A 24290-nucleotide genomic window follows, 5' to 3' on the forward strand; every position below is an offset into this window, starting at 1 on the left:
GGATGGAGCAGTGAGCAAAATAGAAAAAGTCCATTTCCTCATGGATCTTACATTATTTCAGAATGGTGGACTGAATCACAATTTGAATTTACATCTTAATCCCTTTGGGTGAAATGTATCAAAAAAATCAGTCAACTTCACTGAAAACGTTTTGACAAACCATCAAACAGACTAATACAAAATGCTAAGCAATGGAGCTGAAGTAAAGCTCTTACAAGCTCTTACTTCTTTGGTCAATAAGAGCTTAAAACAGTGTCATACGCCTGGTGTGTAGATGGTGGGGCAGCTTGTTAAAGGTCACACAGCAACTTAGTGGCAGAGTTAGGAATGACATCTAGGCTTTCGTATCCCCAGTCCAGTGATCTTTCTGTGGGCTAGCCTGCCTTTACTTATGGATCTTGATAATTTTAGAGCCAATTAAATTTTTTTTTCCTGTAAAAGTACCCATCAGTGGAAGTGTATAGATTAAATACGACTATTTTCCTGGTTCTAATATGATGTGATAAAAAGACTGGATATAAAATTATGTATTTCATACAATCTCAATTTTATTAAAAAACATATATGCATATGTATGTATGGAGAATTTTCTTCTTTATACTTTTATGTACTTTAATTTATTTTTTATTTTTATTTTTTAAAAGTTATTTATTTATTTATTTATGGCTGTGTTGGGTCTTTGTTGCTGCGTGCGGGCTTTCTCTAGTTGCAGCAAGCGGGGGCTCCTCTTTGTTGCGGTGCGCGAGCTCCTCATTGCCAGGGCTTCTCTTGCTGCAGAGCACGCGCTCTAGGTGCACAGGCTTCAGTAGATGTGGCACGCAGGCTCAGTAGTTGTGGCGCACGGGCTCAGTTGCTCCGCGGCATGTGGGATCTTCTTGGGCCAGGGCTCGAACCCGTGTCCCCTGCATTGGCAGGCAGATTCTTAACCACTGCGCCAACAGGGAAGTCCCTAATTTTATTTTTTTACTTTCATATACTTCCAATATAATGAACATCAATTTAGTTTATAATTGGAAAGTTAAAACAAGAGTTAAATAACTTCTCCCCCTCCAAACCACAAAAAATTAGGTTGTCTAAAACACTTAGAGATAAAATGATTAACATATTAGCCAGACACCTAAGTAGAAACTTGGTAAGAAATGTGTCTGGGGGAGACAACAGCCATCTATTCAAGTGACCAAATGGCTTCAAAAACCAATGGCGGCCTCACCAGCTAGAACTGTGTTTATAAATGCACAGAATTTATCAAGCGGCTTAATGGCAAAAAGGGTCAGGTCAGCCCTGAGGATTTCACAAAAGTCTTGTCTGTGTTAGCAGACGTTCTGAAACATTTTGACATGTGAATATAGGAGCCACCAGGCCAAGGTAAAATGTTATTTACCAAGTTACTCTTTGACCAAAGTTTAAAAGCCAAAAAAACTAGCATTGTGCTCGAGTTTTTATCAAGGAGAACCTTTACTGACTCAATAAATACATTTAAGAGCAGGCAGTCAGGTAGCCTAAGGAGAGCAGAATTCCATCTTGTAAGTCACCCCCTGCTTCTGCCACTCATGAAATCTGTGCGCTCTCTGGGTTTCAGTTTTTCTACGCTAAAAATGTCTAAATGGTCTCCACAGGCCCTTCCGACTTTGTTAGTTTTGATTCTAGAACAGAGGCAGGAGTCTTGTCCTTCACCATCAGAGTTAGAGAACCATGGAGAAAGTTCCTCGATATGCTCCTCTTCAACCCGGGGGGAGGGGGAGAGGGGGAGAGAACACTAAGCAGATGGAAACTACTGGTTCCTCAACAAACACACCTAAGAAGAGGAGTCCAAATTCCCTCTAGCTGCTGGGAGGATCCCACACCTCGTTACAATACTTGCCGAGTGGCTGCTTCCCAAGAAAAGCCACGGAAAGGAAATACCATTAAAAAAGCGTATATGCATTGAGGGAAGCTGCTCCCTCCCTAAAGCCTAACCTAGCCAAGGCTGTTGTTCTCTATTGTGGAACAGGATGTAACAGGACTGCCAAGCACAGCCCACAAACCTGCTAATTAGGTGCACCGACAGTGTTTGTTTTGGAACCATTTACCAACAGAGGAATGTGTCAGGATGATTAGTGAAAAAAGGGTATGTAATGTATGTGTATTCGAGTCCAGATGAGGGCATAATCCAGGTATTCAGTCTGTTTGTGCAAGGGCTCACAGAAATGAAGCCTGAGCAAATAGGAAGCCACAAGGAAAGATCAGCTTCTGGGCAGTGCTTCTCTCTCCTCCTCTTCTGGAGCTTTCTTCTATTCCCCCAACTCCCACCAAAAAATTCCTGCCTAAACATGAAACTCTCTTTCAAAAAATGACAAACTATTGTATAACTGGCTGCCCAGAAAAATGGTGGCAAATCTGGGGTTTAATGATTTTCTAGGCACATAAGTGGCAACCTTAGGCAAAGCCATCTCCACATTTACCTTCCATGAACAAACCAAAGGAAACTAGGGCAATGGAAAACACAGCTCTTAATGGACTGCTCAAGTTGTGCTGAGAATTGTACATCTCAGCATCTTCTGTGTGAAGAAGTAATTCTGTACTTCATAATACGGCTGTTTTTTTTTTTCTCTTTTTAAACAAACCTTTTTAAGGTTTGACTACAATTAGTTATTTGACGCTTCATGTGTACATGAAGCTTAAAGAAGGGCACAGGTGCCAAGACAAAGAACAAAGTCCATGCCCCAACAAGTTCAGGTCCTCAGGGGCAGGGTGGTATGAATAGCAATGAGATGCAAAATGACAAAGGCCAATTCCAGAGGTCAAGGTATTGGGAGGAGTCTCCATGCTCTTCAGTACAAGCTAGACATTTCTGGAGTTTGGCCAAGATGGATGAAAGCGATGGGGCTTGAACTGAGTTCTTTGGGAGACCTTTTTTTCTGTAAGCTAACCTGACAAAATAGATTTCAAAAGTGAAAAACAGGATAAGCCCTCTTAGAAACTCACTTGCTATGGACTTTTCCATGAGGCCAGTGTTCGTTCTCAATAGACAGATATAGGAAATGTTCTGTGAACATGTGCAGACTGGATGTGGTGTCAGACTATGTTAACTCAACTGGTAAGACTTTGATGTTGATAAATTCAAGGTCCTGTGTGCAACTGTGATTTCTTGAAGGAGAGGAGGAAGTGGTTGACTATTGCATACAAAAGGAAAACTACCAAGTAATGCTCAGTCTGCTTCTCCAAACCCCCAGAGCTTTAAAAAAAAACATGTAACCCTTTTAGAAGAGTAACCACTGAGCTGCAGATGCCCTAACACAGGAAGAACATGTGCTCGGAGATGCCTTCCTAGGACAAGTGCACGTTGACCTCCGTAGGCCAACACTCAACGCCAGAGAAATATTTGAAACGACAGGTCAGTTGCTTCAACCTTACATATAAATCTGTAGTGTTACTTCAGACTTTCACTATGCTCCTCTATCCTCACAAGTGTTTTTTTCCCAGATTTATTGAGATATAATTAACATATAACATTGCATTAGTTTTAGGCGTACGGTGTGATGATTTGATATACGTACATGTTGCACAATGATCACCACAGTAAGTTTAGTTAACATCCATCACCACACATAGTCACAAAAGTTTTTTTTCTTGTGATGAGAACTTTTAAGCTATAGTCTCTTAGCAACTTTCAAATATATGATACAGTATTGTTATCTTTAGTCACCACGCTGCACATTATTCATCTTATAACTGGAAGTCTGTACCTTTTTGACCCCCTTCACCCATTTTGCCCCTTCCACACCCCCTGCCTCTGGCCACTGCTTATCTGTTCTCTGTATCTATGAGTTTGGTTTTTTGTAGATTTCACATATAGGTGAAATCATATAATATCTGTTTTCCCTGTCTGATTTATTTCATTTAGTGCAAGTATTTTAAGTTCTCTTAACCAGTTTTTTAAAAAAGCGTTGTCAGTGTTCTTAATGAACGCACATAATATATTTGGGAGAGTTGAACCAAATAGCAAATAGTTATGGAATGCCTACTATATGAAACACACCAAATTCAGTATTAATATATAATCTTCTTATAGCACTCCCACATCTAAATACAACCCCGAATGGGAGCGGGGTCATAACGTCTTGAAGTGCAGTGTTTTCCATACTGGAAAACCTGTGGGGATGGCTTGTATATGACCTGAAAAAATCAACAAGGCTGAATGGATCAGACACAAAGGATGGAACTGATTTATGATAGCTGGTATGTTTTGCAAGTCCCATGTTAAACGCACGCTGAGTGTTTTTAAGATGAAGTATTTATGTACTTGTGATCTGGAAACATTTCAAGATTCAGGACTGGCATCTTCACAGAAATGTGTGAAGCAGGATGGTCTCCTTAGCAGCATTATGTCCTTAATAACAAAAGCAGATCAGTGATATGTAGAGATGTTGGAAAGAAAGCTGGATAGGAGGCAATTTTAGGATTTAAAAAAAAAACCCAAAAACTAAGTCCTGGGTCATTCTGTGGATTTATGTGACATTTTTCCTTTTATATTGATTGTTTTTGCTTAATTCTTAGGGCAGTATCAGTCTAATCTTCTGATTTGTAATTCTGAAAATTTAGAGCCCTTATTTCTGATTCTCAATCAAGGAGGGCATGTTTTGTCATTCCTATTTCCTCAGGATGTGGAATTGGACAGTTGTTTTAACAGAATGTTCCTCTCTTCTAGGGCTGAGCTTTCCTTTTAGTCCTCTAAAGGGTAAATGCTGGATTAGGCTTAAGTAAAGCAGTTTTGTGATTCTGGATCTTCCTATTGTATTTAAAACCTTGCAATTTGGATTTCAGTGTTTTCCAATTTAAAGGAGAGAGGTAGGTATTTAATCTGGGGTCTGCCTTCATTAACCTGATTAAGGCGGGTCCTTAGCTGCACAGGTACCCCTCACGGACCTGGCCTGCCTGGGCTGCTCAGAGGTGGGAGCCCTGCTGTGGTTCCCTTTCCCATTCCCCCTCACAACAGCCCCTCGGCCACCTCACGAAAGAAAAGCAGAGCTTTCCCCTCCCCAATTTAACTCTGGCTCACTGCTCCAAGTATAAAAACGTCCAGGTTGGCAAATAAAGGGAAAATTGTAAATAACAATTTTGGGGGAACCTTCTTTTATTTATTTATTTATTTTAAAAAATTTTATTTATTTATGGCTGCATTGGGTCTTCGCTGCTGCGCAGGGTCTTTCTCTAGTTGCAGCGAGCGGGGGCTACTCTTCGTTGCGGTGCGCGGGCTTCTCACTGCGGTGGCTTCTCTTGTTGCGGAGCACGGGCTCTAGGCACGCGGGCTTCAGTAGTTGTGGCTCGCGGGCTCTAGAGCGCAGGCTCAGTAGTTGTGGCGCATGGGCTTAGTTGCTCCGCGGCATGTGGGATCTTCCCGGACCAGGGATCGAACCCATGTCCCCTGCATTGGCAGGCGGATTCTTATCTAATGCGCCCCCAGGGAAGTCCGGGGGAGGCTTCTTTTATAGCAGAGGTACATACAATTTTCAAATTTCTTTTAGGGGGTATGCTGCAAAAACAGTTTGAAGAGTACAGGTACACAAAAAAAAGAGTGATGTATAATGAAAAAAGCATAGGTTTTGGAGCCAGATATATTTGGGTTCAAGTTTTGGCTTTATCTTTTGGGCCAAGTTAATTGCCTCCTCTGAACCTAGGTTTCCTCATTATTAAAACAGAGGTAATTATACTCCCTCAGAGGACTGGCATAAGAATTAAATGATGAGATATGTAAACTGCTGGCACCAGTACTAGTAAATATTAGTGCCATTCCCCTACAATCCCAGAACATTCTCTATGTCTGCCAGAGATGGTGTTCTAAAAATTAATACTAGGGCTATATTTCTAAATTATACATTCATGAAGTTTCCTCCTGCATAACAATTCATTTAATAAGGAAAAGAAAGTCTCAAGAGTTGACCAATGTTTGATATGTGGTCATAATCAAATAAGCATGTTGTTAAAACCGAGTGTATTCTAATATTGAAGTACATAAATCAGTGCTTTAGAGATCAACATGGAGCTCTGTCATATGTTTAGAAATTGTGGAACGTCTTCCTACCCACAATATACGTCATTCCCCTTCTTGGAGCCCCAGGTCCACCCCCTCTACTGTGGCTCCTCCCACACGTTAACACAACTGTCTACTGGCTTGTCTGTCTCTTACTAGAGACTCTCAACTATTTGTGAGCAAGGAGCATGCCGGGTTCACTGTGTGTCTCTAGAACCCAGCCCAGTGCACAAACATAATATGTTCAATGAATCATTTATTGAAAGAAAGAATAGTTCTAATGCTTGTGGAATGTTCTTTACTGAATTGTAATTATGCTATTCACATGATATTTGGATCTGAAAGGACATTAAATATAGTTCTGAGGATGCAGAGGTGCTGAATTTAGCAAGATGGTCAAGGATGTGGTAACAAATTAACTAAATACTAAATTTCTAGGATTTTTACATACAGATTTTTAAAACATATTTTATGATGGAAAATTTCAAACATATTCAGAAGTAGAGAGGATAGTATAATAAACCCCTGTGTACTGAGCACCTAGCTTCAACAATTATCTATCTCTTTCATCTATATTTATTGCCTTTCTCCCACCATCAGATTATTCTGAAGTAAATCCAATGTATCATTACTTCATCCATAAAGATTTCAATTATGCATAGATTTAAAAATTTATCCCACAATTCAAATTTACTTTTATTTACCCACATTTATTTATTCAGTACATCTTTATAGATATGTTTTAAATCTGCACCTCTATTTCTGATTAAAGTTTTCCTTCAGTAAATCTTTTATTAGTGTTTGTTTTTGTCCTTTTCCATTGATGTGTACAAGCCACTCCCAGTGTTTAACTGGAAACTGAACACCATGGGAAAGCGCAACAGGCTCCTGGAAAGTATTATCCACCTGGAATTCCAGGAAGGCAGGTCAGAGCTCCTTCGGACTCAGACACTTGTGCAAGCTTGGAGAACTGCATCTGACCAAGGGAGAAACAGAGCATTCTAACTAGCTATGTATTCTTTCCTACTGGGTAAAGGCCCTATGAGCCCAGAGATGTGCTAATGTGGTCGTTTTGGTTGTGAGAATCCAGCACCTCTGATCATGACCACAGATATCTTAGAGGAGGGATCTTTTCCTTCTGAATGTGACTTAGAATCACATGGGGAGTCTTTGAAGATACAGATTCTGGGGATTTAAAGAAGCCAGGTCTCACAGGAGATTCTGATGTGCGGTGAGAGGGGAGTACCTCTGTCCCTGCAAGGGACAAGTCCTGGGACTGAGGGCTTTAAAAATGTGTGCATCCCAGCACCCTGATCTTGCTTTCTAATATTCTCTATTAAAAGGAACCAGGGCTCCTTGGAGAAACGGCTGCTTCTAGGATTAGGGCAGGAATTATATAAGATGAGCCTGGAGCATCTGACAGTGCCAGAAAGTAAGGAAATGCTCAAAACCAAAAACCTCATAATCATTGGGATATGCCAAAGGGAAACAGGAGCCAACTGAAAGAGTTATTAAATGGCTAAAACCAGAACAGTTTGAGTAACAAAATAAAGTGGTATTGGATTATAACCCAAAGTATAAAATAAATATGCATGAGTCCATACTGACATGAATAAATAATTGAAGATATAAATAAATGGGGAAGAAACAAATCTCTTATGCAGAAGAATTCCAAATAATTTTGTACATACTGCACTCACAAAGGGATGGGGGATAACTCCCCACTGCTTAAGTGTAGGCTGAACATACTGACTTCCTTCCAGAAGGAAAGTATGGAAAGGGGATGGAGTGGGTGGCGGGAAGAAGAGTAACTTTAAAGTGGAGACACTTGACACAAAGACTACAGTGATCAGTCACGTTCATAGTACGTACCCATGATATGATATGATGAAAATGACACTGCCGCTGTGTTCTTCCTCCCAGACCCACAGAACCCAGTGTAATCATAAGAAAAACATCAAGTATATCCCAATAGAGGGATTCTACAAAATACCTGACCAGTACCCCTCAAAACTTTCAAGGTCATAAAAACAAAGCCTGAGAAACTGTCACCGCCAAGGAGCCTAGGGTGATGTGACAATTAAACGTAAGGTGATATTCTGGAACAGAAAAGGACACTAGGTAAAAACTAAGGACACTGGAAAAAAAACTATGGACTTTAGCTAATAATAATGTATCAATATTGGTTCATGAATTGTAACAAATGTACCATACTAACGTAACTGGGTGTGGGGTATAAAGGAACTCTCTGTACTATCTTTGTGATTTTTCTGTAAATCTAAAATTGTTCTAATAAAGTTTATGAAAACTTTTCAGCTTTGATCTTTGAGTCAAATGTTCAGCTAAATGAATTGTTTTATTTTAATAGATTTTATTTTTTAGGACAGTTTTAGATTTACAGAAAAATTGAGTAGATAGTACAGAGTTCCTGTATTAGTACCGCCTCTCCCTGAGTTTTCCGTATTATCAACATCTTGCATTAGTGTGGTATGTCAGTTACAATTAATGAACCAATATTGATATATTATTAACTGAAGCCTGCCGTTTAAATAAAGGTTCATTCTGTGTTGTACAGCTCTATGAGTTTTGACAAATGTATGATGTCATGTGTGCCCTATTACAGAATCATATAGAATAATCTCACTGCCCTAAAAATTTCCTGTGCTTCACCTATTCGTCCCTCCCTACCCCCTCTCAAACCCCTGGTAATCACCGATTTTCTTACCATCTGTATAGTTTTGCCTTTCTCAGAACATCACAGAGTTGGAATCATACAGTACGTAGCCTTTTCAGATTGGCTTCTTTCACTCAATAATAGGCATTTAAGTTTCCTCCATGTCCTTTTGTGGCATAATAGCTCATTTCTTTTATCCCTGAATAACACTGCACTGTATGCCTATAACACAGTTCATTTATCCATCCACCTATTAAAGGACAACTTGGTTGTTTCCAGTTTTGGGTGATTAGGAATAAAGCTGCTATAAATACCCATGTGCAGGTTTTTATGTGAATGTAAAGTTATAAACTCATCTGTTACTTGAAGGTATATTGGTTTTTTTTTTTGAATTTTATTTTATTCTATTTTTAACACAGCAGGTTCTTATTAGTTATCTACTTTATACATATTAGTGTATATATGTCAACCCCAATCTCCCAATTCATCCCAACACCCGCTCCCTGCCCTGGCCCCCCGCTTTCCCCCCTTAGTGTCCATACATTTGTTCTCTATATCTGTGTCTGTTTCTCCCTTGCAAACTGGTTCAACTGTACTATGTTTCTAGATTCCACATATATGTGTTAATATACAATATTTCTTTTTCACTTTCTGACTTACTTCACTCTGTATGCCAGTCTCTAGGTCCATCCACGTCTCTACAAATGACCCAATTTCGTTCCTTTTTATGGCTGAGTAATATTCCATTGTATATATGTACCACATCTTTTTTTTTTTAATAATTTCTTTTCTTTTAATAAATTTATTTATTTTTATTTTATTTGTTTTATTTTTGGCTGTGTTGGGTCTTCGTTGATGCGTGCGGGCTTTTCTCTGGTTGCGGCGAGCTTCGTTGTGGTGCACGGGCTTCTCATTGCGGTGGCCTCCCTTGTTGCCCAGCACGGGCTCTAGGCACATGGGCCTCAGTAGTTGCGGCACTCGGGCTCAGTAGTTGTGGCTTGCGGGCTCTAGAGCGCAGGCTCAGCAGCTGCAGTGCCTGGGCTCAGCTGCTCCGTGGCATGTGGGATCTTCCCGGACCAGGGCTCGAAACCGTGTCCCCCACATTGGCAGGCAGATTCTTAACCACTGCGCCACCAGGGAAGCCTTACCACATCTTCTTTATCCATTCATCTGTCGATGGGGATTTAGGTTGCTTCCATGACCTGGCTATTGTAAATACTGCTGCAATGAACATTGGGGTGCATGTGTCTTTTTGAATTATGTTTTTTTCTGGGTATATGCCCAGTAGTGGGATTGCTGGGTCATATGGTAATTCCATTTTTAGTTTTTTAAGGAACCTCCATACTGTTCTCCATAGTGGCTGTATCAATTTACATTCTTACTAACAGTGCAAGAGGGTTCCCTTTTCTTCACACCCTCTCCAGCATTTGTTATTTGTATATTTTCTGATGATGCCCATTCTGACTGGTGTGAGGTGATACCTCACTATAGTTTTGATTTGCATTTCTCTAATAATTAGTGAGGTTGAGCAGCTTTTTATGTGCCTCTTGGCCACCTGTATGACTTCTTTGGAAAAATGTCAATTTAGGTCTTCTGCCCATTTTTTGATTGGGTTGTTTGTTTTTTTAATACTGAGCTGTATGAACTATTTATATATTTTGGAGATTAATCCTTTGTCTGTTGATTCGTTTGCAAATATTTTCTCCCATTCTGAGGGTTGTCTTTTCGTCTTCTTTATGGTTTCCTTTGCTGTGCAAAAGCTTTTGAGTTTCATTAGGCCCCAATTGTTTATTTTGGTTTTTATTTCCATTACTCTAGGAGGTGGGTCAAAAAAGATCTTGCTGTCATTTATGTCAAAGAGTGTTCTTCCTATGTTTTCCACTAAGAGTTTTATAGTGTCCAGTCTTACATTTAGGTCTTTAATCCATTTTGAGTTTATTTTTGTGTATGGTGTTAGGGAGTGTTCTAATTTCATTCTTTTATATGTAGCTGTCCAGTTTTCCCAGAACCACTTATTGAAGAGACTGTCTTTTCTCCACTGTATATCCTTGACTCCTCTGTCATAGACTAGTTGACCATAGGTGCGTGGGTTTATCTCTGGGCTTTCTATCCTATTCCATTGATCTATATTTCTGTTTTTGTGCCAGTACCATATTGTCTTGATTACTGTAGCTTTGTAGTATAGTCTGAAGTCAGGGAATCTGATTCCTCCTGCTCCGTTTTTTCCCCTCAAGATTGCTTTGGCTATTCGGGGTCTTTTGTGTCTCCATACAAATTTTAAGATTTTTTGTTCTAGTTCTGTAAAGAATGCCATTGGTAATTTGATAGGGATTGCACTGAACCTGTAGATTGCTTTGGATAGTAGAGTCATTTTCACAATATTGATTCTTCCAGTCCAAGAACATGGTATATCTCTCCATCTGTTTGTGTCATCTTTGATTTCTTTCATCAGTATCTTGTAGTTTTCTGAGTACAGGTCTTTAACCTCCTTAGGTAGGTTTATTCCTAGGTATTTTATTCTTTTTGTTGCAATGGTGAATGGGATTGTTTCCTTAATTTCTCTTTCTGATCTTTTGTTCTTAGTGTATAGGAATGCAAGAGATTTCTGATTTCTTTTTTTAATTTTGTACCCTGCAGCTTTAACAAATTCATTGATTAGCTCTGGTAGTTTTCTGGTGGTATCTTTAGGATTACCTATGTATAGTATCACATCATCTGCAAACAGTGACAGTTTTACTTCTTCTTTTCCAATTTGTATTCCTTTTATTTCTTTTTCTTCTCTGATTGCCATGGCTAGGACTTCCAAAACTATGTTGAATAAGAGTGGCAAGGGTATACATCCTTGTCTTGTTCCTGATCTTAGAAGAAATGCTTTCAGTTTTTCACCATTGAGAATGATGTTTGCTGTGGGTTTGTCGTATATGGCCTTTATTATGTTGAGGTAGTTTCCCTCTATGCCCACTTTCTGGAGAGTTTTTATCATAAATGGGTGTTGAATTTTGTCAAAAGCTTTTTCTGCATATATTGAGATGATCATATGGTTTTTATTCTTCAATTTGTTAATATGGTGTATCACATTGATTGATTTGTGTATATTAAAGAATCCTTGCATCCCTGGGATAAATCCCACTTGATCATGGTGTATGATCCTTTCAATGTGTTGTTGGATTCTGTTTGCTAGTATTTTGTTGAGGATTTTTGCATCTATATTCATCAGTGATATTGGTCTGTAATTTTCTTTTTTTGTAGTATCTTTGTCTGGTATTGGTATCAGGGTGATGGTGGCCTCATAGAATGAGTTTGGGAGTGTTCCTTCCTCTGCAAGTTTTTGGAAGCGTTTGAGAAGGATGGGTGTTAGCTCTTCTCTAAATGTTTGATAGAATTCACCTGTGAAGCCATCTGGTCCTGGACTTTTGTTTGTTGGAAGATCTTTAATCACAGTTTCAATTTCATTACTTGTGATTGGTCTGTTCATATTTTCTGTTTCTTCCTAGTTCAGTCCTGGTAGGTTATACCTTTCTAAGAATTTGTCCAGTTCTTCCAGGTTGTCCATTTTCTTGGCATAGAGTTGCTTGTAGTAGTCTCTTATGATGCTTTGTATTTCTGCAGTGTCCACTGTAACTTCTCCTTTTTCATTTCTAATTTTATTGATTTGAGTCCTCTCCCTCTTTTTCTTGATGAGTCTGGCTAAAGGTTTATCAATTTTGTTTATCTTCTCAAAGAACCAGCTTTTAGTTTTATTGATCTTTGCTATTGTTTTCTTTGTTTCTATTTCATTTATTTCTGCTCTGATCTTTATGATTTCTTTCCTTCTACCAGCTTTGGGTTTTGTTTGTTCTTCTTTCTCTAGTTCCTTTAGGTGTAAGGTTAGATTGTTTATTTATTTAAGATTTTTCTTGTTTCTTGAAGTGAGCTTGAATTGCTATGAACTTCCCTCTTAGAACTGCTTTTGCTGCATCCCATAGGTTTTGGATTGTTGTGTTTTTGTTGTCATTTGTCTCTAAGTATTTTTTGATTTCCTCTTTGAATTCTTCAGTGATCTCCTGTTTATTTAGTAACATATTGTTTAACCTCCATGTGTTTGTGTTTTTTATGTTTTTTTCCCTGCAATTTACTTCTAATTTCATAGTGTTGTGGTCGGAAAAGATGCTTGATATGATTTCAATTTTCTTAAATTTATGGAGGCTTGATCTGTGACCCAAGATGTGATCTATCCTGGAGAATGTTCCCTGTGCACTTGAGAAGAAAGTGTAATCTGCTGTTTTCGGATGGAATGTCCTATAAATATCAATTAAATCTATCTGGACTATTGTGTCATTTAAAGCTTGTGCTTCCTTATTTATTTTCATTTTGGATGATCTGTCCATTGGTGAAAGTGGGTGTTAAAGTCCCTTACTCTTATTGTGTTACTCTTGATTTCCCCTTTTATGGCTGTCAGCACTTGCCTTATGTATTGAGGTGCTCCTATGTTGGGTGCGTATATGTTTATAATGGTTATATCTTCTTCTTGGATTGATCCCTTGATCATTATGTAGTGTCCTTCCTTGTTTCTTGTAACATTCCTTATTTTAAAGTCTATTTTATCTGATATGAGTATTGCTACTCCAGCTTTGTTTTGATTTCCATTTGCATGGAATATCTTTTTCCATCCCCTCACTTTCAGTCTGTATGTGCCCCTAGGTCTGAAGTGAGTCTCTTGTAGATAGCATATATATGGGTCTTGTTTTTGTATCCATTAAGCAAGCCTCTGTCTTTTGGTTGGAGCATTTAATCCATTCACACTTAAGGTAACTGTCAATATGTATGTTCCTATTATCATTTTCTTAATTGTTTTGGGTTTGTTTTTGTAGGTCCTTTTCTTGTCCTGTGTTTCCCGCTTAGAGAAGTTCCTTTAGCATTTGTTGTAGAACTGGTTTGGTGGTGCTGAATTCTCTTAGCTTTTGCTTGTCTGTAAAGCTTTTGATTTCTCTGTCAAATGTGAATGAGATCCTTGCTGGGTAGAGTAATCTTGGTTGTAGGTTCTTCCTTTTCATCACTTTAAATATATCATGCCACTCCCTTCTGGCTTGTAGAGTTTCTGCTGAGAAATCAGCTGTTAACCTTATGGGAGTTCCCTTGTATGTTATTTGTCATTTTTCCCTTGTTGCTTTTAATAATTTTTCTTTGTCTTTAATTTTTGTCAATTTGATCACTATGTGTCTCAGCATGTTTCTCCTTGGGTTTATCCTGCCTGTGACTCTCTGCACTTCCTGGGCTTGGGTGGCTATTTCCTTTCCTATGTTAGGGAAGTTTTCGACTATAATCTCTTCAAGTATTTTCTGGGGTTCTTTCTCTCTCTCTTCTCCTTCTGGGACCCCTACCATGTGAATATTGGTGCATTTAATGTTGTCCCAGAGGTCTCTTATGCTGTCTTAATTTCTTTTCATTCTTTTTTCTTTATTCTGTTCTGCAGCAGTGAATTCCACCATACTGTCTTCCAGGTCACTTATCCGTTCTACTGCCTCAGTTATTCTGCTATTGATTCCTTCTAGTGTATCTTTTCATTTCAGTTATTGTATTGTTTATCTGTTTGTTTGTTCTTTAATTCTTCTAGGCGTTTGTTCTTTAATTCTTCTAGGTCTTTGTTAAACATTTCTTGCATCTTCTCGATCTTTGCCTCCATTCTTTTTCTGAGGTCCTGGATCATCTTCAGTATCATTATTCTGAATTCCTTTTCTGGAAGGTTGCCTATCTATCTCCACTTCATTTAGTTGTTTTTCTGGGGTTTTATCTTGTTCCTTCATCTGGTACATAGTCCTCTGGCTTTTCATTTTATCTATCTTTCTGTGAATGTGGTTTTCATTCCACAGGTTGCAGGACTGTAGTTCTTCTTGCTTCTTCTGTCTCTGAAGGTATACTGTTAATCTTCTAACATGTGGGTATTTTCCAGGTATCTTTCTGTTATGGATTACTAGTTTAATTTCATTACGGCCTGAGAACATACTTTGCATAATTTCTACTCTTTAAAATTTGTCCAGATGTGTTTTATGGCCCAAAATATGGTCTCTCTTGGTAAATATTCCATGTGAGCTTGAGAAGAATGCAAATTCTGTTGTTGTTGGATGAACCACATGAACTGACATGGATGTCAATTAGATTCACTTGGTTGGTAGTGCTTTTCAGTTTAACTATATGCTCACTGATTTTCTGCCTATTGGATCTATCAGTTACTGATAGAGGGGTGTTGAAGTCTCTAACTATAATAGTGGATATATCTAAATAGAACGGTGGATTCATCTGTTTCTCCATGTAGTTCTATCAGTTTTTGTCTCATGTATTTTGACTCTTTGTTCATACACACTAAGGATTGTTATGTCGTTTTGAAGAATCGACCCCATTATCATTATGTAATGCCCCTCTTTATCACTGTATAAAGGATGGTATTATTTCTTTAAATATTCAAAAAAATTCACCAGTGAAGCCATCTGACTATTTCATGGGAAGATTTAAAGTAATTTAAGATTACTAGTTCAATTTCTTGTTGTAGGTCTATTCATATTTCTATTTCTTCTTGAGTCAGTTTTGGTAATTTGTCTTTCGAGAAATTTATCCATTTTATCTAAGTTGTCTAAATTGTTGGCATGAAGTTGTTTACACTACCTCTTTAAAAATTTTTAAATTGCTGTACCCTTTTTCATTTCTGATTTTGGGAATCCATGTCTTCTCTCTTAATTTCTTGGTCAGCCTACCTAAAGGGTTATCAAGTTTGTTGATCTTTTTTAAAAAAATATTTATTAATTTTGGCTGTGTTGGGTCTTAGTTGCAGCACACGGGATCTTTTGTTGTGGTGCATGGGATCCAGAGTGTGTGGGCTCTGTAGTTGTGGTGCACAGGCTCCAGAGTGCGTGGGCTCTGTAGTTTCAGCACGCAGGCTCTCTAGTTATGGCTCATATGCTCAGTAGTTACGGTGCACAGGCTTAGTTGTCCTGTGGCATGTGGGATGTTAGTCCCCCGACCAGGGATCGAACCTGCATTCCCTACACTGGAAGGCGGATTCTTAACCACTGGACCACCAGGGAAGTCCCTGTTGATCTTTTCAAAGAACTAATTTGGGGTTTCATCAATCTACTACTTTTCTGTTTTTTAATTCATTGATATCTGCTCTAATCTTTATTCTTTCCTTCCTCCTGCTTGCTTTGGATTTATTTTGCTCTTCATTATCTAGTTTCTTAAAGTGGAATTTTAGATTATTAATTTGAGACCTTTCTTCTTTTCTGATATAGGTGTTTATAGCTATAAATTTCACTCAGAGCACTACTTTAGCTGCATTCCATACATTTTGATATTTTGTATTTCATTTTCATTCATTTACAAATATTTTTAAAATTTCTCTTGTGGTGGATTTCTTCTTTGACCCATGAGTTTTTAGAGTGTATTATTTAATTTCCAAATATTTTGGGGTTTCCTGGATTATTTTTTTCTACTGGATATCTAAATTTCATGTGTCAGAGAACATATTTGGTATGGTTTCAATCTTTTAAAATTTACTGAGACTTCTTTTATGGCCCAGAATATATGGTTTATTCAGTTGGAAGCATTTTTTTAATTTAATTTTTTTTTTATTAAATATTTTTATTGCAGTATAATTCACTCATTTAAAGCATAAAACTCACTGCTTTTTATTGTATTCACAAGACTGTGTAACCATCACCATTATCTAATTCTAGAACGTTTTCATCGCTCCCAAAAGAAATCCATACCCATTAGTAGTTACTCCCTTTTCCCCTTTCCCCAAGCTCTAGGCAACTACTAATCTACTTTCTGTCTCTATGGATTTGCCTATTTGGGACATTTCCTATCAATGGAACATATGTGGCCTTTTGTGTCTGGTTTCTTGCACTTTGGTTAGAAAAAGAATCCCACATGAACTCCCACTTTTCTTTCCTTTGGGTCCTAAAACTTTCATCACTACACTGCAGTGCATTTATTCAGAAGAGCATGTGGTGAGCCAGAGGGCTGTTCATCACTCTCGTTTTCTTCCTAGTGGCCAATCCAGTTTTGGTCTTCCTCTGCGACTGTGATTTCCATTGCCTATCACTTGACCTGGGATGGTTGTGAGGATTCTTCCTTCCCCATCTTCATTCTAAAAATGAATCTGAACACTCTGTTACCTAATAATGCAGAGCTAGGCTATGCAACTTTGTTATCTCATTCTGGATAAAGGTAGCAAAATGAGTTGGAAATAAATATAGGAAATCAAAGGGTAAAAAATGTTCTCCAGGAATAAGGGAAATCTGATACAGAGGAAGAGACAGAGATACAGTACTCGACTAAAAGCTGGCCAGCTCTGGCCCAATAACACTGCATGTGACATATTCAGGTATACTTTTAAAAGACAAGAGATTCTGTACCTGCTTGTTGAAATATCCTCAAAAGGGTAGAGGATCTCTCCATTGTTACAGATTTCACAGATGAACCCCTTCTGGCTACAAAGACTGCAGCTGTACACGTGTGAGGCGGCAAATTTAATGACCTTGCCCAAGAATGGAGCCAGCTTTCCCTCTATCACCTGCAGAAAGAGAAATGGAACAGGGAAGAAGAAAATTTGTTGAGAAGTCTTGCAGATGCAGGAGGAATTCCTTTCCTTTACCCAACAGGAAAACCTCTAATTATAATTTCTCAGCAGCTCTGAGAAAGAAAAGACATAGTATTTTCGCTCCAAAAGAACTCTCTGGCTTAAACCACTGGAGGTTGGAAAATGAAGATGTTGAAATTTCTTTCGTATTCCTCTTTTTTTTTGTAGTGTGTTGTAGAGGACTGAGGACCAACAAATGGGGAACTCTACTTTCATAAACTAACTTGACAGTTATCGTGCAGTATAAGAGCAGTGTGGTCGATTTCCCAAAACAGACTGAAGACATATAGAGTAAGTACTAATGTAGTATTTTATGTTGTACATTCAATAATACCTGTTTTCTGATGAGTTAATAGAATAGTTTTTTAACCATCTCCCCTAAGAACATGTAACAAATGTGGAAGATAGGTTTCTCTTGCTGCTGATAATTATAATAATACACAGAAGCTGCAATTTGGCAGTCTGAGTGCTATATTTAGCCTGAAGATTTTTTAAAAAATCTCTTAGTGTTTAAAAAAAAATGCCAATTTAATAATTGGAAGGTTTCACATAAAATTCCAGATTTTTGGCTTCTTTTGGAAAATCATTAGATCTGGAAAAACTAGGCCTGAATTCCAACACGATGATGATCCCGGCTGTGAGTAGAGGCTGCTTGCTCCTGCCGAGGCACGTGCTCTTCAACTGACACTTGTCCCCATGAGGCCCCAGTGTCTTGAGTCTGCCTGCCTCCCACAGTCCCCTCACCTGCTGGCCTGCAAATATCCGTGAGTGTGGAGCCAATGGTCCATCAGAGCCCTCCTCACTTAACTAATACTGCACAGGCTTCAAAGACTTTGGCAGTTCATACACTAACAAGATAAAATTTGCCTTTATTTCTCTCTCATTGATGCACATGCATATACATGCTGATTTTGATATAAGAAAAAAATGAAGATTAAATTTAATTTGGAAAGAGCTGGAAATGGATACTTTCAAGTGAATCATAGTTAAAATGATAATTTTACATAAAAATAACATCTGAGAGCAGTAAATCATATTTAAAGAGATATTAGAAGGCCAAGGTGAACAAACAGTAATAGCTGATAATACAAAAATAAAAGACTACAAGTAATGTAATAATGTATTTTGCAATTTCTTTACACTAACAATGAAATATGTGAAAGAGAATGTAAACAAACAATCCCTTTTAAAGTCACATCAAAAATAAAATAAAATAAAATACTTAGGAATAAACCCCACCTAGGAGGTGAAAGACTTACATACTGAGAACTACAAAACCTTAATAAAGGACACTGAAGATGATTCAAAGAAATGGAAAGCTATCCCATGCTCTTGGATTGGAAGAATTAATATTGTTAAAATGACAATACTACCCAAAGGATTTGGGTACTACAAAGCTACAGTATTCAAAACAGCATGGTATTGGCACAAAAACAAACATATGGATCAATGGAACAGAATAGATAGCCCAGAAGTAAACCCACACACCTATGGTCAATTAATCTTCAACAAAGGAGGCAAAAATATACAATGGGGAAAAGACAGTCTCTTCAGCAAGTGGTGCTGGGAAAGTTGGACAGCCGCATGCAAATCAATGAAATTAGAACACACCCTCACGCCATACACAAAAATAAACTCAAAATGACTTAAAGACTTAAATATAAAACATGACACCATAAAACTCCTAGAAGAGAACACAGGCAAAAACATTCTCTGACATAAATCGTACCAATGTTTTCTTAGGTCAGTCTCCCAAGGCAACAGACATAAAAGCAAAAATAAACAAGTGGTACCTAATCAAACTTATAAGCTTTTGCACAGCAAACGAAACCATAAACAAAACGAAAAGACAACCTATGGACTGGGAGAAAATATTTGCAAATGATGCAACCAACAAGGGCTTAATTTCCAAAATATACAAACAGCTCATACAACTCAATAAAAAAAAAAAAAACCCAATCAAAAAATGGGCAGAAGATCTAAACAGACATTTCTCCAAAGAAGACATACAGATGGCCAATAGGCATATGAAAAGATGCTCATCATCGCTAATTATTAGAGAAATGCAAGTCAAAACTACATTGAGGTACCACGTTACACCAGTCAGAATGGCCATCACTAAGAAGTCTACAAATAACAAATGCTGGAGGGGGTGTGGAGAAAAATATCCTGTGATAAACCATAGTGAAAAAGAATATATATATGTAAAACTGAATTAACACAACATTGTAAATCAACTATACTTCAATAAAATTTTAAAAAATTAATAATGTATTTTGCAAAAAATCAAGCTGTACATAATACTGGAGATAAAAACTAAACTGGTTTATGAACATCACTACTGAATAATCTCATGATGTTTTAAAAATGAATATAATGGTTAAATCTAGGGAAGGGAACAAGTTGGAAAAGCAGGTCTTTCACCTTGTATATGGTTGTTTTGGCATTTTTAAAAGCAATGTATATTATTTTTGTATTGATGCAGAAATGGAACAGAAGAATCAGGTTTACTGCTTTATAAGAGTGTTGTTTTTTTTCTTAATAAAGGGGGTAGAAATTATGCTGGCTTTTTTTCTTTTTTTTTGAGTCAAGCAAGTACATTTTCCACCATTTTAAAATTTATTCTCCTCCCCATTACCTTTAAGAAGCCATAGATAAGACCTCCTTTTATTTATGTTTTCTCAAGGACCATTAACTCCAATCAACCCCAGGAAAGTGTGCTCCTAATACCAACACATGATACACACTTTCTAAGAAATAACCACTACCAAATCATATACCCAATGGGGTTATTTATAAATTGTGGTAGCAATACTTCAGCCGAGTTTTGTTTTACTAATTTTACTCTTTTCTAAACAACCAAAGTTAATGACACATTTAAAGAGAGGCACTAACAAACTATAGTCCATTTAGGGGAAAACATCAGGATATAGAACTCACCTGGTCTGGAAACCAGATGAGTAAAGGTTGTTTTAAGGAACTGAGGATGAGAAGAGAACACCTTAAGGAAGATATGAGAGTTATCATATAGGATCTAAAAGAGAAGATTGGGGCATCTTGTACATAAAGCTTTTTCTTTATCTAGAAGATTTTCTTGGTACAAAGCGTAAGGGGTATGAACATTTTGAAGGCTTTTGAAATATTTCACCAAGTTTACAGTGCCAGTAATTTATATTTATTCCTATCTGGATATTTTAATAAGCTTTTAAAAATTAATTTGGGAATTGATATCTTCACAACATTTAGTCTCCCTATCTCCATTTTATTAAATCTTCATTTATTATCAATACAAATTTGTTTTTTTCCTTTGTGTAAGCCACTGACTTCTTTTTTTGAATTTTATTTTATTTTTAATAAGCAGGCTCTTATTAGTTATCTATTTTATACATATTAGTGTATACATGTCAATCCCAATCTCCCAATTCATCCCACAACCACCACCCCCACCACCCCTCTTGGTGTCCATATGTTTGTTCTCTACATCTGTGTCTCTATTCCTGCCCTGCAAACCGGTTCATCTGTACCATTTTTCTAGATTCCACATATATGCGTTAATACACGATATTTGTTTTGCTCTTTCTGACTTACTTCACTCTGTATGACAGTCTCTAGGTCCATCCACGTCTCTACAAATGACCCAATTTCATTCCCTTTTATGGCTGAGTAATATTCCATTGTATATATGTACCACATCTTCTTTATCCATTCATCTGTCGATGGGCATTTAGGTTGCTTCCATGTCCTGGCTATTGTAAATAGTGCTGCAATGAACATTGGGGTGCATATCTCTTTTTGAATTATGGTTTTCTCTGGGCATATGCCCAGTAGTGGGATTGCTGGGTCATATGGTAATTCTATTTTTAGTTTTTTAAGGAACCTTCATACTGTTCTCCATAGTGTAAGCCACTCACAGTTGTTATTTAGGTTATTTTAAGGTTAAACTTTTGTATAATATTTTTTCTTATCAGCTATTGCTGGTGTATTAGAATATACTGACATTTGTGTCCATCTTATATACGACTATATTACTAAATGTTCATGAATGCCTATCATTTTTAGGATTCTTTTGGGTTTTCTGAAGGTAATAATCTGGTCCCTTCCTTTCATGTTTCATGTCTTATTGCATCATGCAGCACTCCTAAAACAATATTAAATAATAATGGTGTTAGTGGACAGTCTTGTTATTTCAATGAAATCAAACTATATAGAGTCTACAGTGAATGATTCATTTTCTCCATCAAACACACATGTCTTGTCATGCACCACATTTTATTGATTCCCTTTCTCTTTTTATTTATTTATTTATCTGTAAAATTTTATTTATTTATTTTTGGCTGGGTTGGGTCTTCGTTGCTGTATGTGGGCTTTCTCTAGTTGTGGCAAGCGGGGGCTACTCTTCATTGCGATGTGCAGGCTTCTTATTGTGGTGGCTTCTCTTGTTGTGGAGCACGGGCTCTAGGTGCGTGGGCTTCGGTAGTTGTGGCTCGTGGGCTCTAGAGTGCAGGCTCAGTAGTTGTGGCGCATGGGCTTAGTTGCTCCACAGCATGTGGGATCTTCCCGGACCAGGGCTCGAACCCATGTCCCCTGCATTGGCAGGTGGATTCTTAACCACTCTGCCACCAGGGAAGCCCCTCTCTTTCTCTTTATAAATAACAGCTTTATTGATATATAGTTCACATAACATGTAATTAACCTATTTAGAGTCTACAATTGAATATGTTTTAGTTTATTCAGAGAGTTGTGTACATTTCATCAACTTTTCCCCAAATCCCCATACCCATTAGCAGTCACTAGTGTTTTCTCCCTAACCCATCCCCCAAGCCCTAGGCAACCAATAATCTACTTTCTGTCTCTACAGATTTACCTACTCTGGATATTTCATGTAAATAGAATAATATAATATGTGGTCTTTTATGACTGGCTTCTTTCACTTAACATAATGTTTCAAGGTTCACGTTGATTCTCTTTTAAATGTCTCTAGTGTAAGTCTTTTTCTCATCCTATCTCAGGCTTTCATCACCCCTCTCTAGATTAATGAAATAATCTTCTGGTTTTATTTCTGGATAATAGTCTTTTTCCTTTGATCTATCCAGCATATATACTAGTCAGTTTTAGACATCACTTTCATCGTGTGTCATCTCTTCCCTCAAACCTTTGGTTGAATTCTTATGTTATCATTGGTAAAAACTCTTCATTCGTTCATGTCAGAAAATTACATTGAGTTACTATTCTCAGTTATTGATACAAGTGTGAACTAGACAAAACTGCAGCTTACATTTTGCCTGGTATATGAGTGTCTCCATAAGCTGATTCCACACTATCTATCCAAATTCATTTTCCATTTCTTAATATGTATGTTCTGTTGCGAGGAGTTTTCCCGGTGTAGAATATGCTTGTTCTTGCTCCTGTGCCTTCACCCATGTATTTCCTCTACCTGGAGTTTCACTTCCTCTCTTAACACTTATTTAAATTTCACCCAGGCTTTAAGGCTCAGATCTATTCTGGCTTGATCTGGAGAGCCATCTCTGGCTACTTCACCTGCCACGGATCTCTTGGGCTTCATACAATTTATTTTTATATCACATAATTTAATATAAATTGATGTTCCTTTGTATTTTTTTGCTATTGTTTAACATGTGATTGTTTTGCTTGTCCAACTGTAGGTTGAAAATATAAAAGTGGAGATACGGCCTATAAAATGGTGATTTTACCTATAAAAGTATAATGGTGATTTTACCTATAAAAATGGCAATTTTATATGGAGCAACCTAAGAGAATGTAAACTGTTGAAAGACAAAGATTGAGTCTCATACTAGTCTTTAATAGCCCCTCTCTGTCAGGCACCTAAGTTCTTGTTGACTGACTGAGGATGCTTCCCAGTCTTTTTCCTTGGCTGTAGCAGTCATATCTTTGTGCTCTTTTTGTGTCACAACATTTTGAATCATTCATTCTGCTGTGTGATTTAGGGAGGAGCACGAAGAGCACATGGACTTGGTGGCAGTTCAGCTATTCAGAGACCCCTTCTGCTTCTTTATACTTGAGTAACTGCTCCTCCTATTTGTCAGCTGAGGTTCAGGGCCATGTTCTTCCAAAGGGCTGAAGCTGCTGGAAGTTTGTCCTCCAGAAAAGTGAGGTAATATTCTATAAGTTTATTTTAGAATTGACAAACATTTCTTTAATATTATAGAAAGAAAAATTTATACTGATACATTTCAAGGGGTAAAGGTATATTTGGAAGGTTTAAATCTTGTCTTTGAATATAACAACTAGCAGCACCGGGGAGCTAGTCTGGCTTCTGGTCTAGAGGTTTCATCACTAAGAGAAGCAGCCTCCAGGTGTGACATCTCCTAGGTGCTTTTTAAAAAGCAGATATATCTTTACTTGGGATAATCGCTTAAAAAGAAATCAAGTGTCTTGCCTCCCACCATCTCCTCCTGCCCTCAAGAATCCTGCTTTTCACTCCCACTTCCTAGCCATCTTGGTGGAGACTTAAGGTTGGGACCATATACCACAAACAATAGGAAGATGGCAGCCTGAAAGAAGACCAAAGCCCAAGGAGCCCCTCTTTTTCACTCTTTTCCTGGTCACAGGTTAATATAACTTTATATCAGTCCATCACAAGTCACAAGGCCATTTTTAGCATTAGAAGGCTGGTGGTTTCAGTTAACCAGGTGGTCATTTGGATATGTTGTAGGTGCTAGTGAAACAGACCTCTGAGATGAGGTTTGGTTATCCCAGGTTTAGTTATTTTCCCCAAAGTGTCTCTCTATGGGAAAAAAATCATGACAAAGTAATTAGCAGAAAACATATGTAGCTCTTTGTCCATCTCCTCAATCTCCCTCACCTTTTCCGTATACCAAATTGCCTTATCTCTTTGAGAAAAGGCATATGTCCAAAATAGGGTGAAAGAGTTTGTTTCTGTTTTCCATTAAACTTAATTTCTTGTACTAAGGAAAATCCTAGTCTGATTCATTTAATTTGGGAGTGTTGCA

General features: G+C 37.7%; 1 protein-coding gene across 3 annotated transcripts in view; it reads right to left on the bottom strand.

Annotated features, from left to right (window-relative positions):
- PLEKHM3 (pleckstrin homology domain containing M3) overlaps window positions 1–24290 on the bottom strand; it is a 189802-nt gene that overhangs the window by 19322 nt on the left and 146190 nt on the right. For all 3 annotated transcript variants that reach the window (XM_036850935.1, XM_036850936.1, XM_036850938.1), the window contains one exon: window positions 17075–17232. In XM_036850935.1, the coding sequence (XP_036706830.1) occupies window positions 17075–17232 (158 nt within the window). The remainder of the gene's footprint in view (window positions 1–17074; window positions 17233–24290) is intronic.

This window comes from Balaenoptera musculus, chromosome 4 (genome assembly GCF_009873245.2).
Source record: "Balaenoptera musculus isolate JJ_BM4_2016_0621 chromosome 4, mBalMus1.pri.v3, whole genome shotgun sequence".
Lineage (NCBI taxonomy): Eukaryota > Metazoa > Chordata > Mammalia > Artiodactyla > Balaenopteridae > Balaenoptera > Balaenoptera musculus.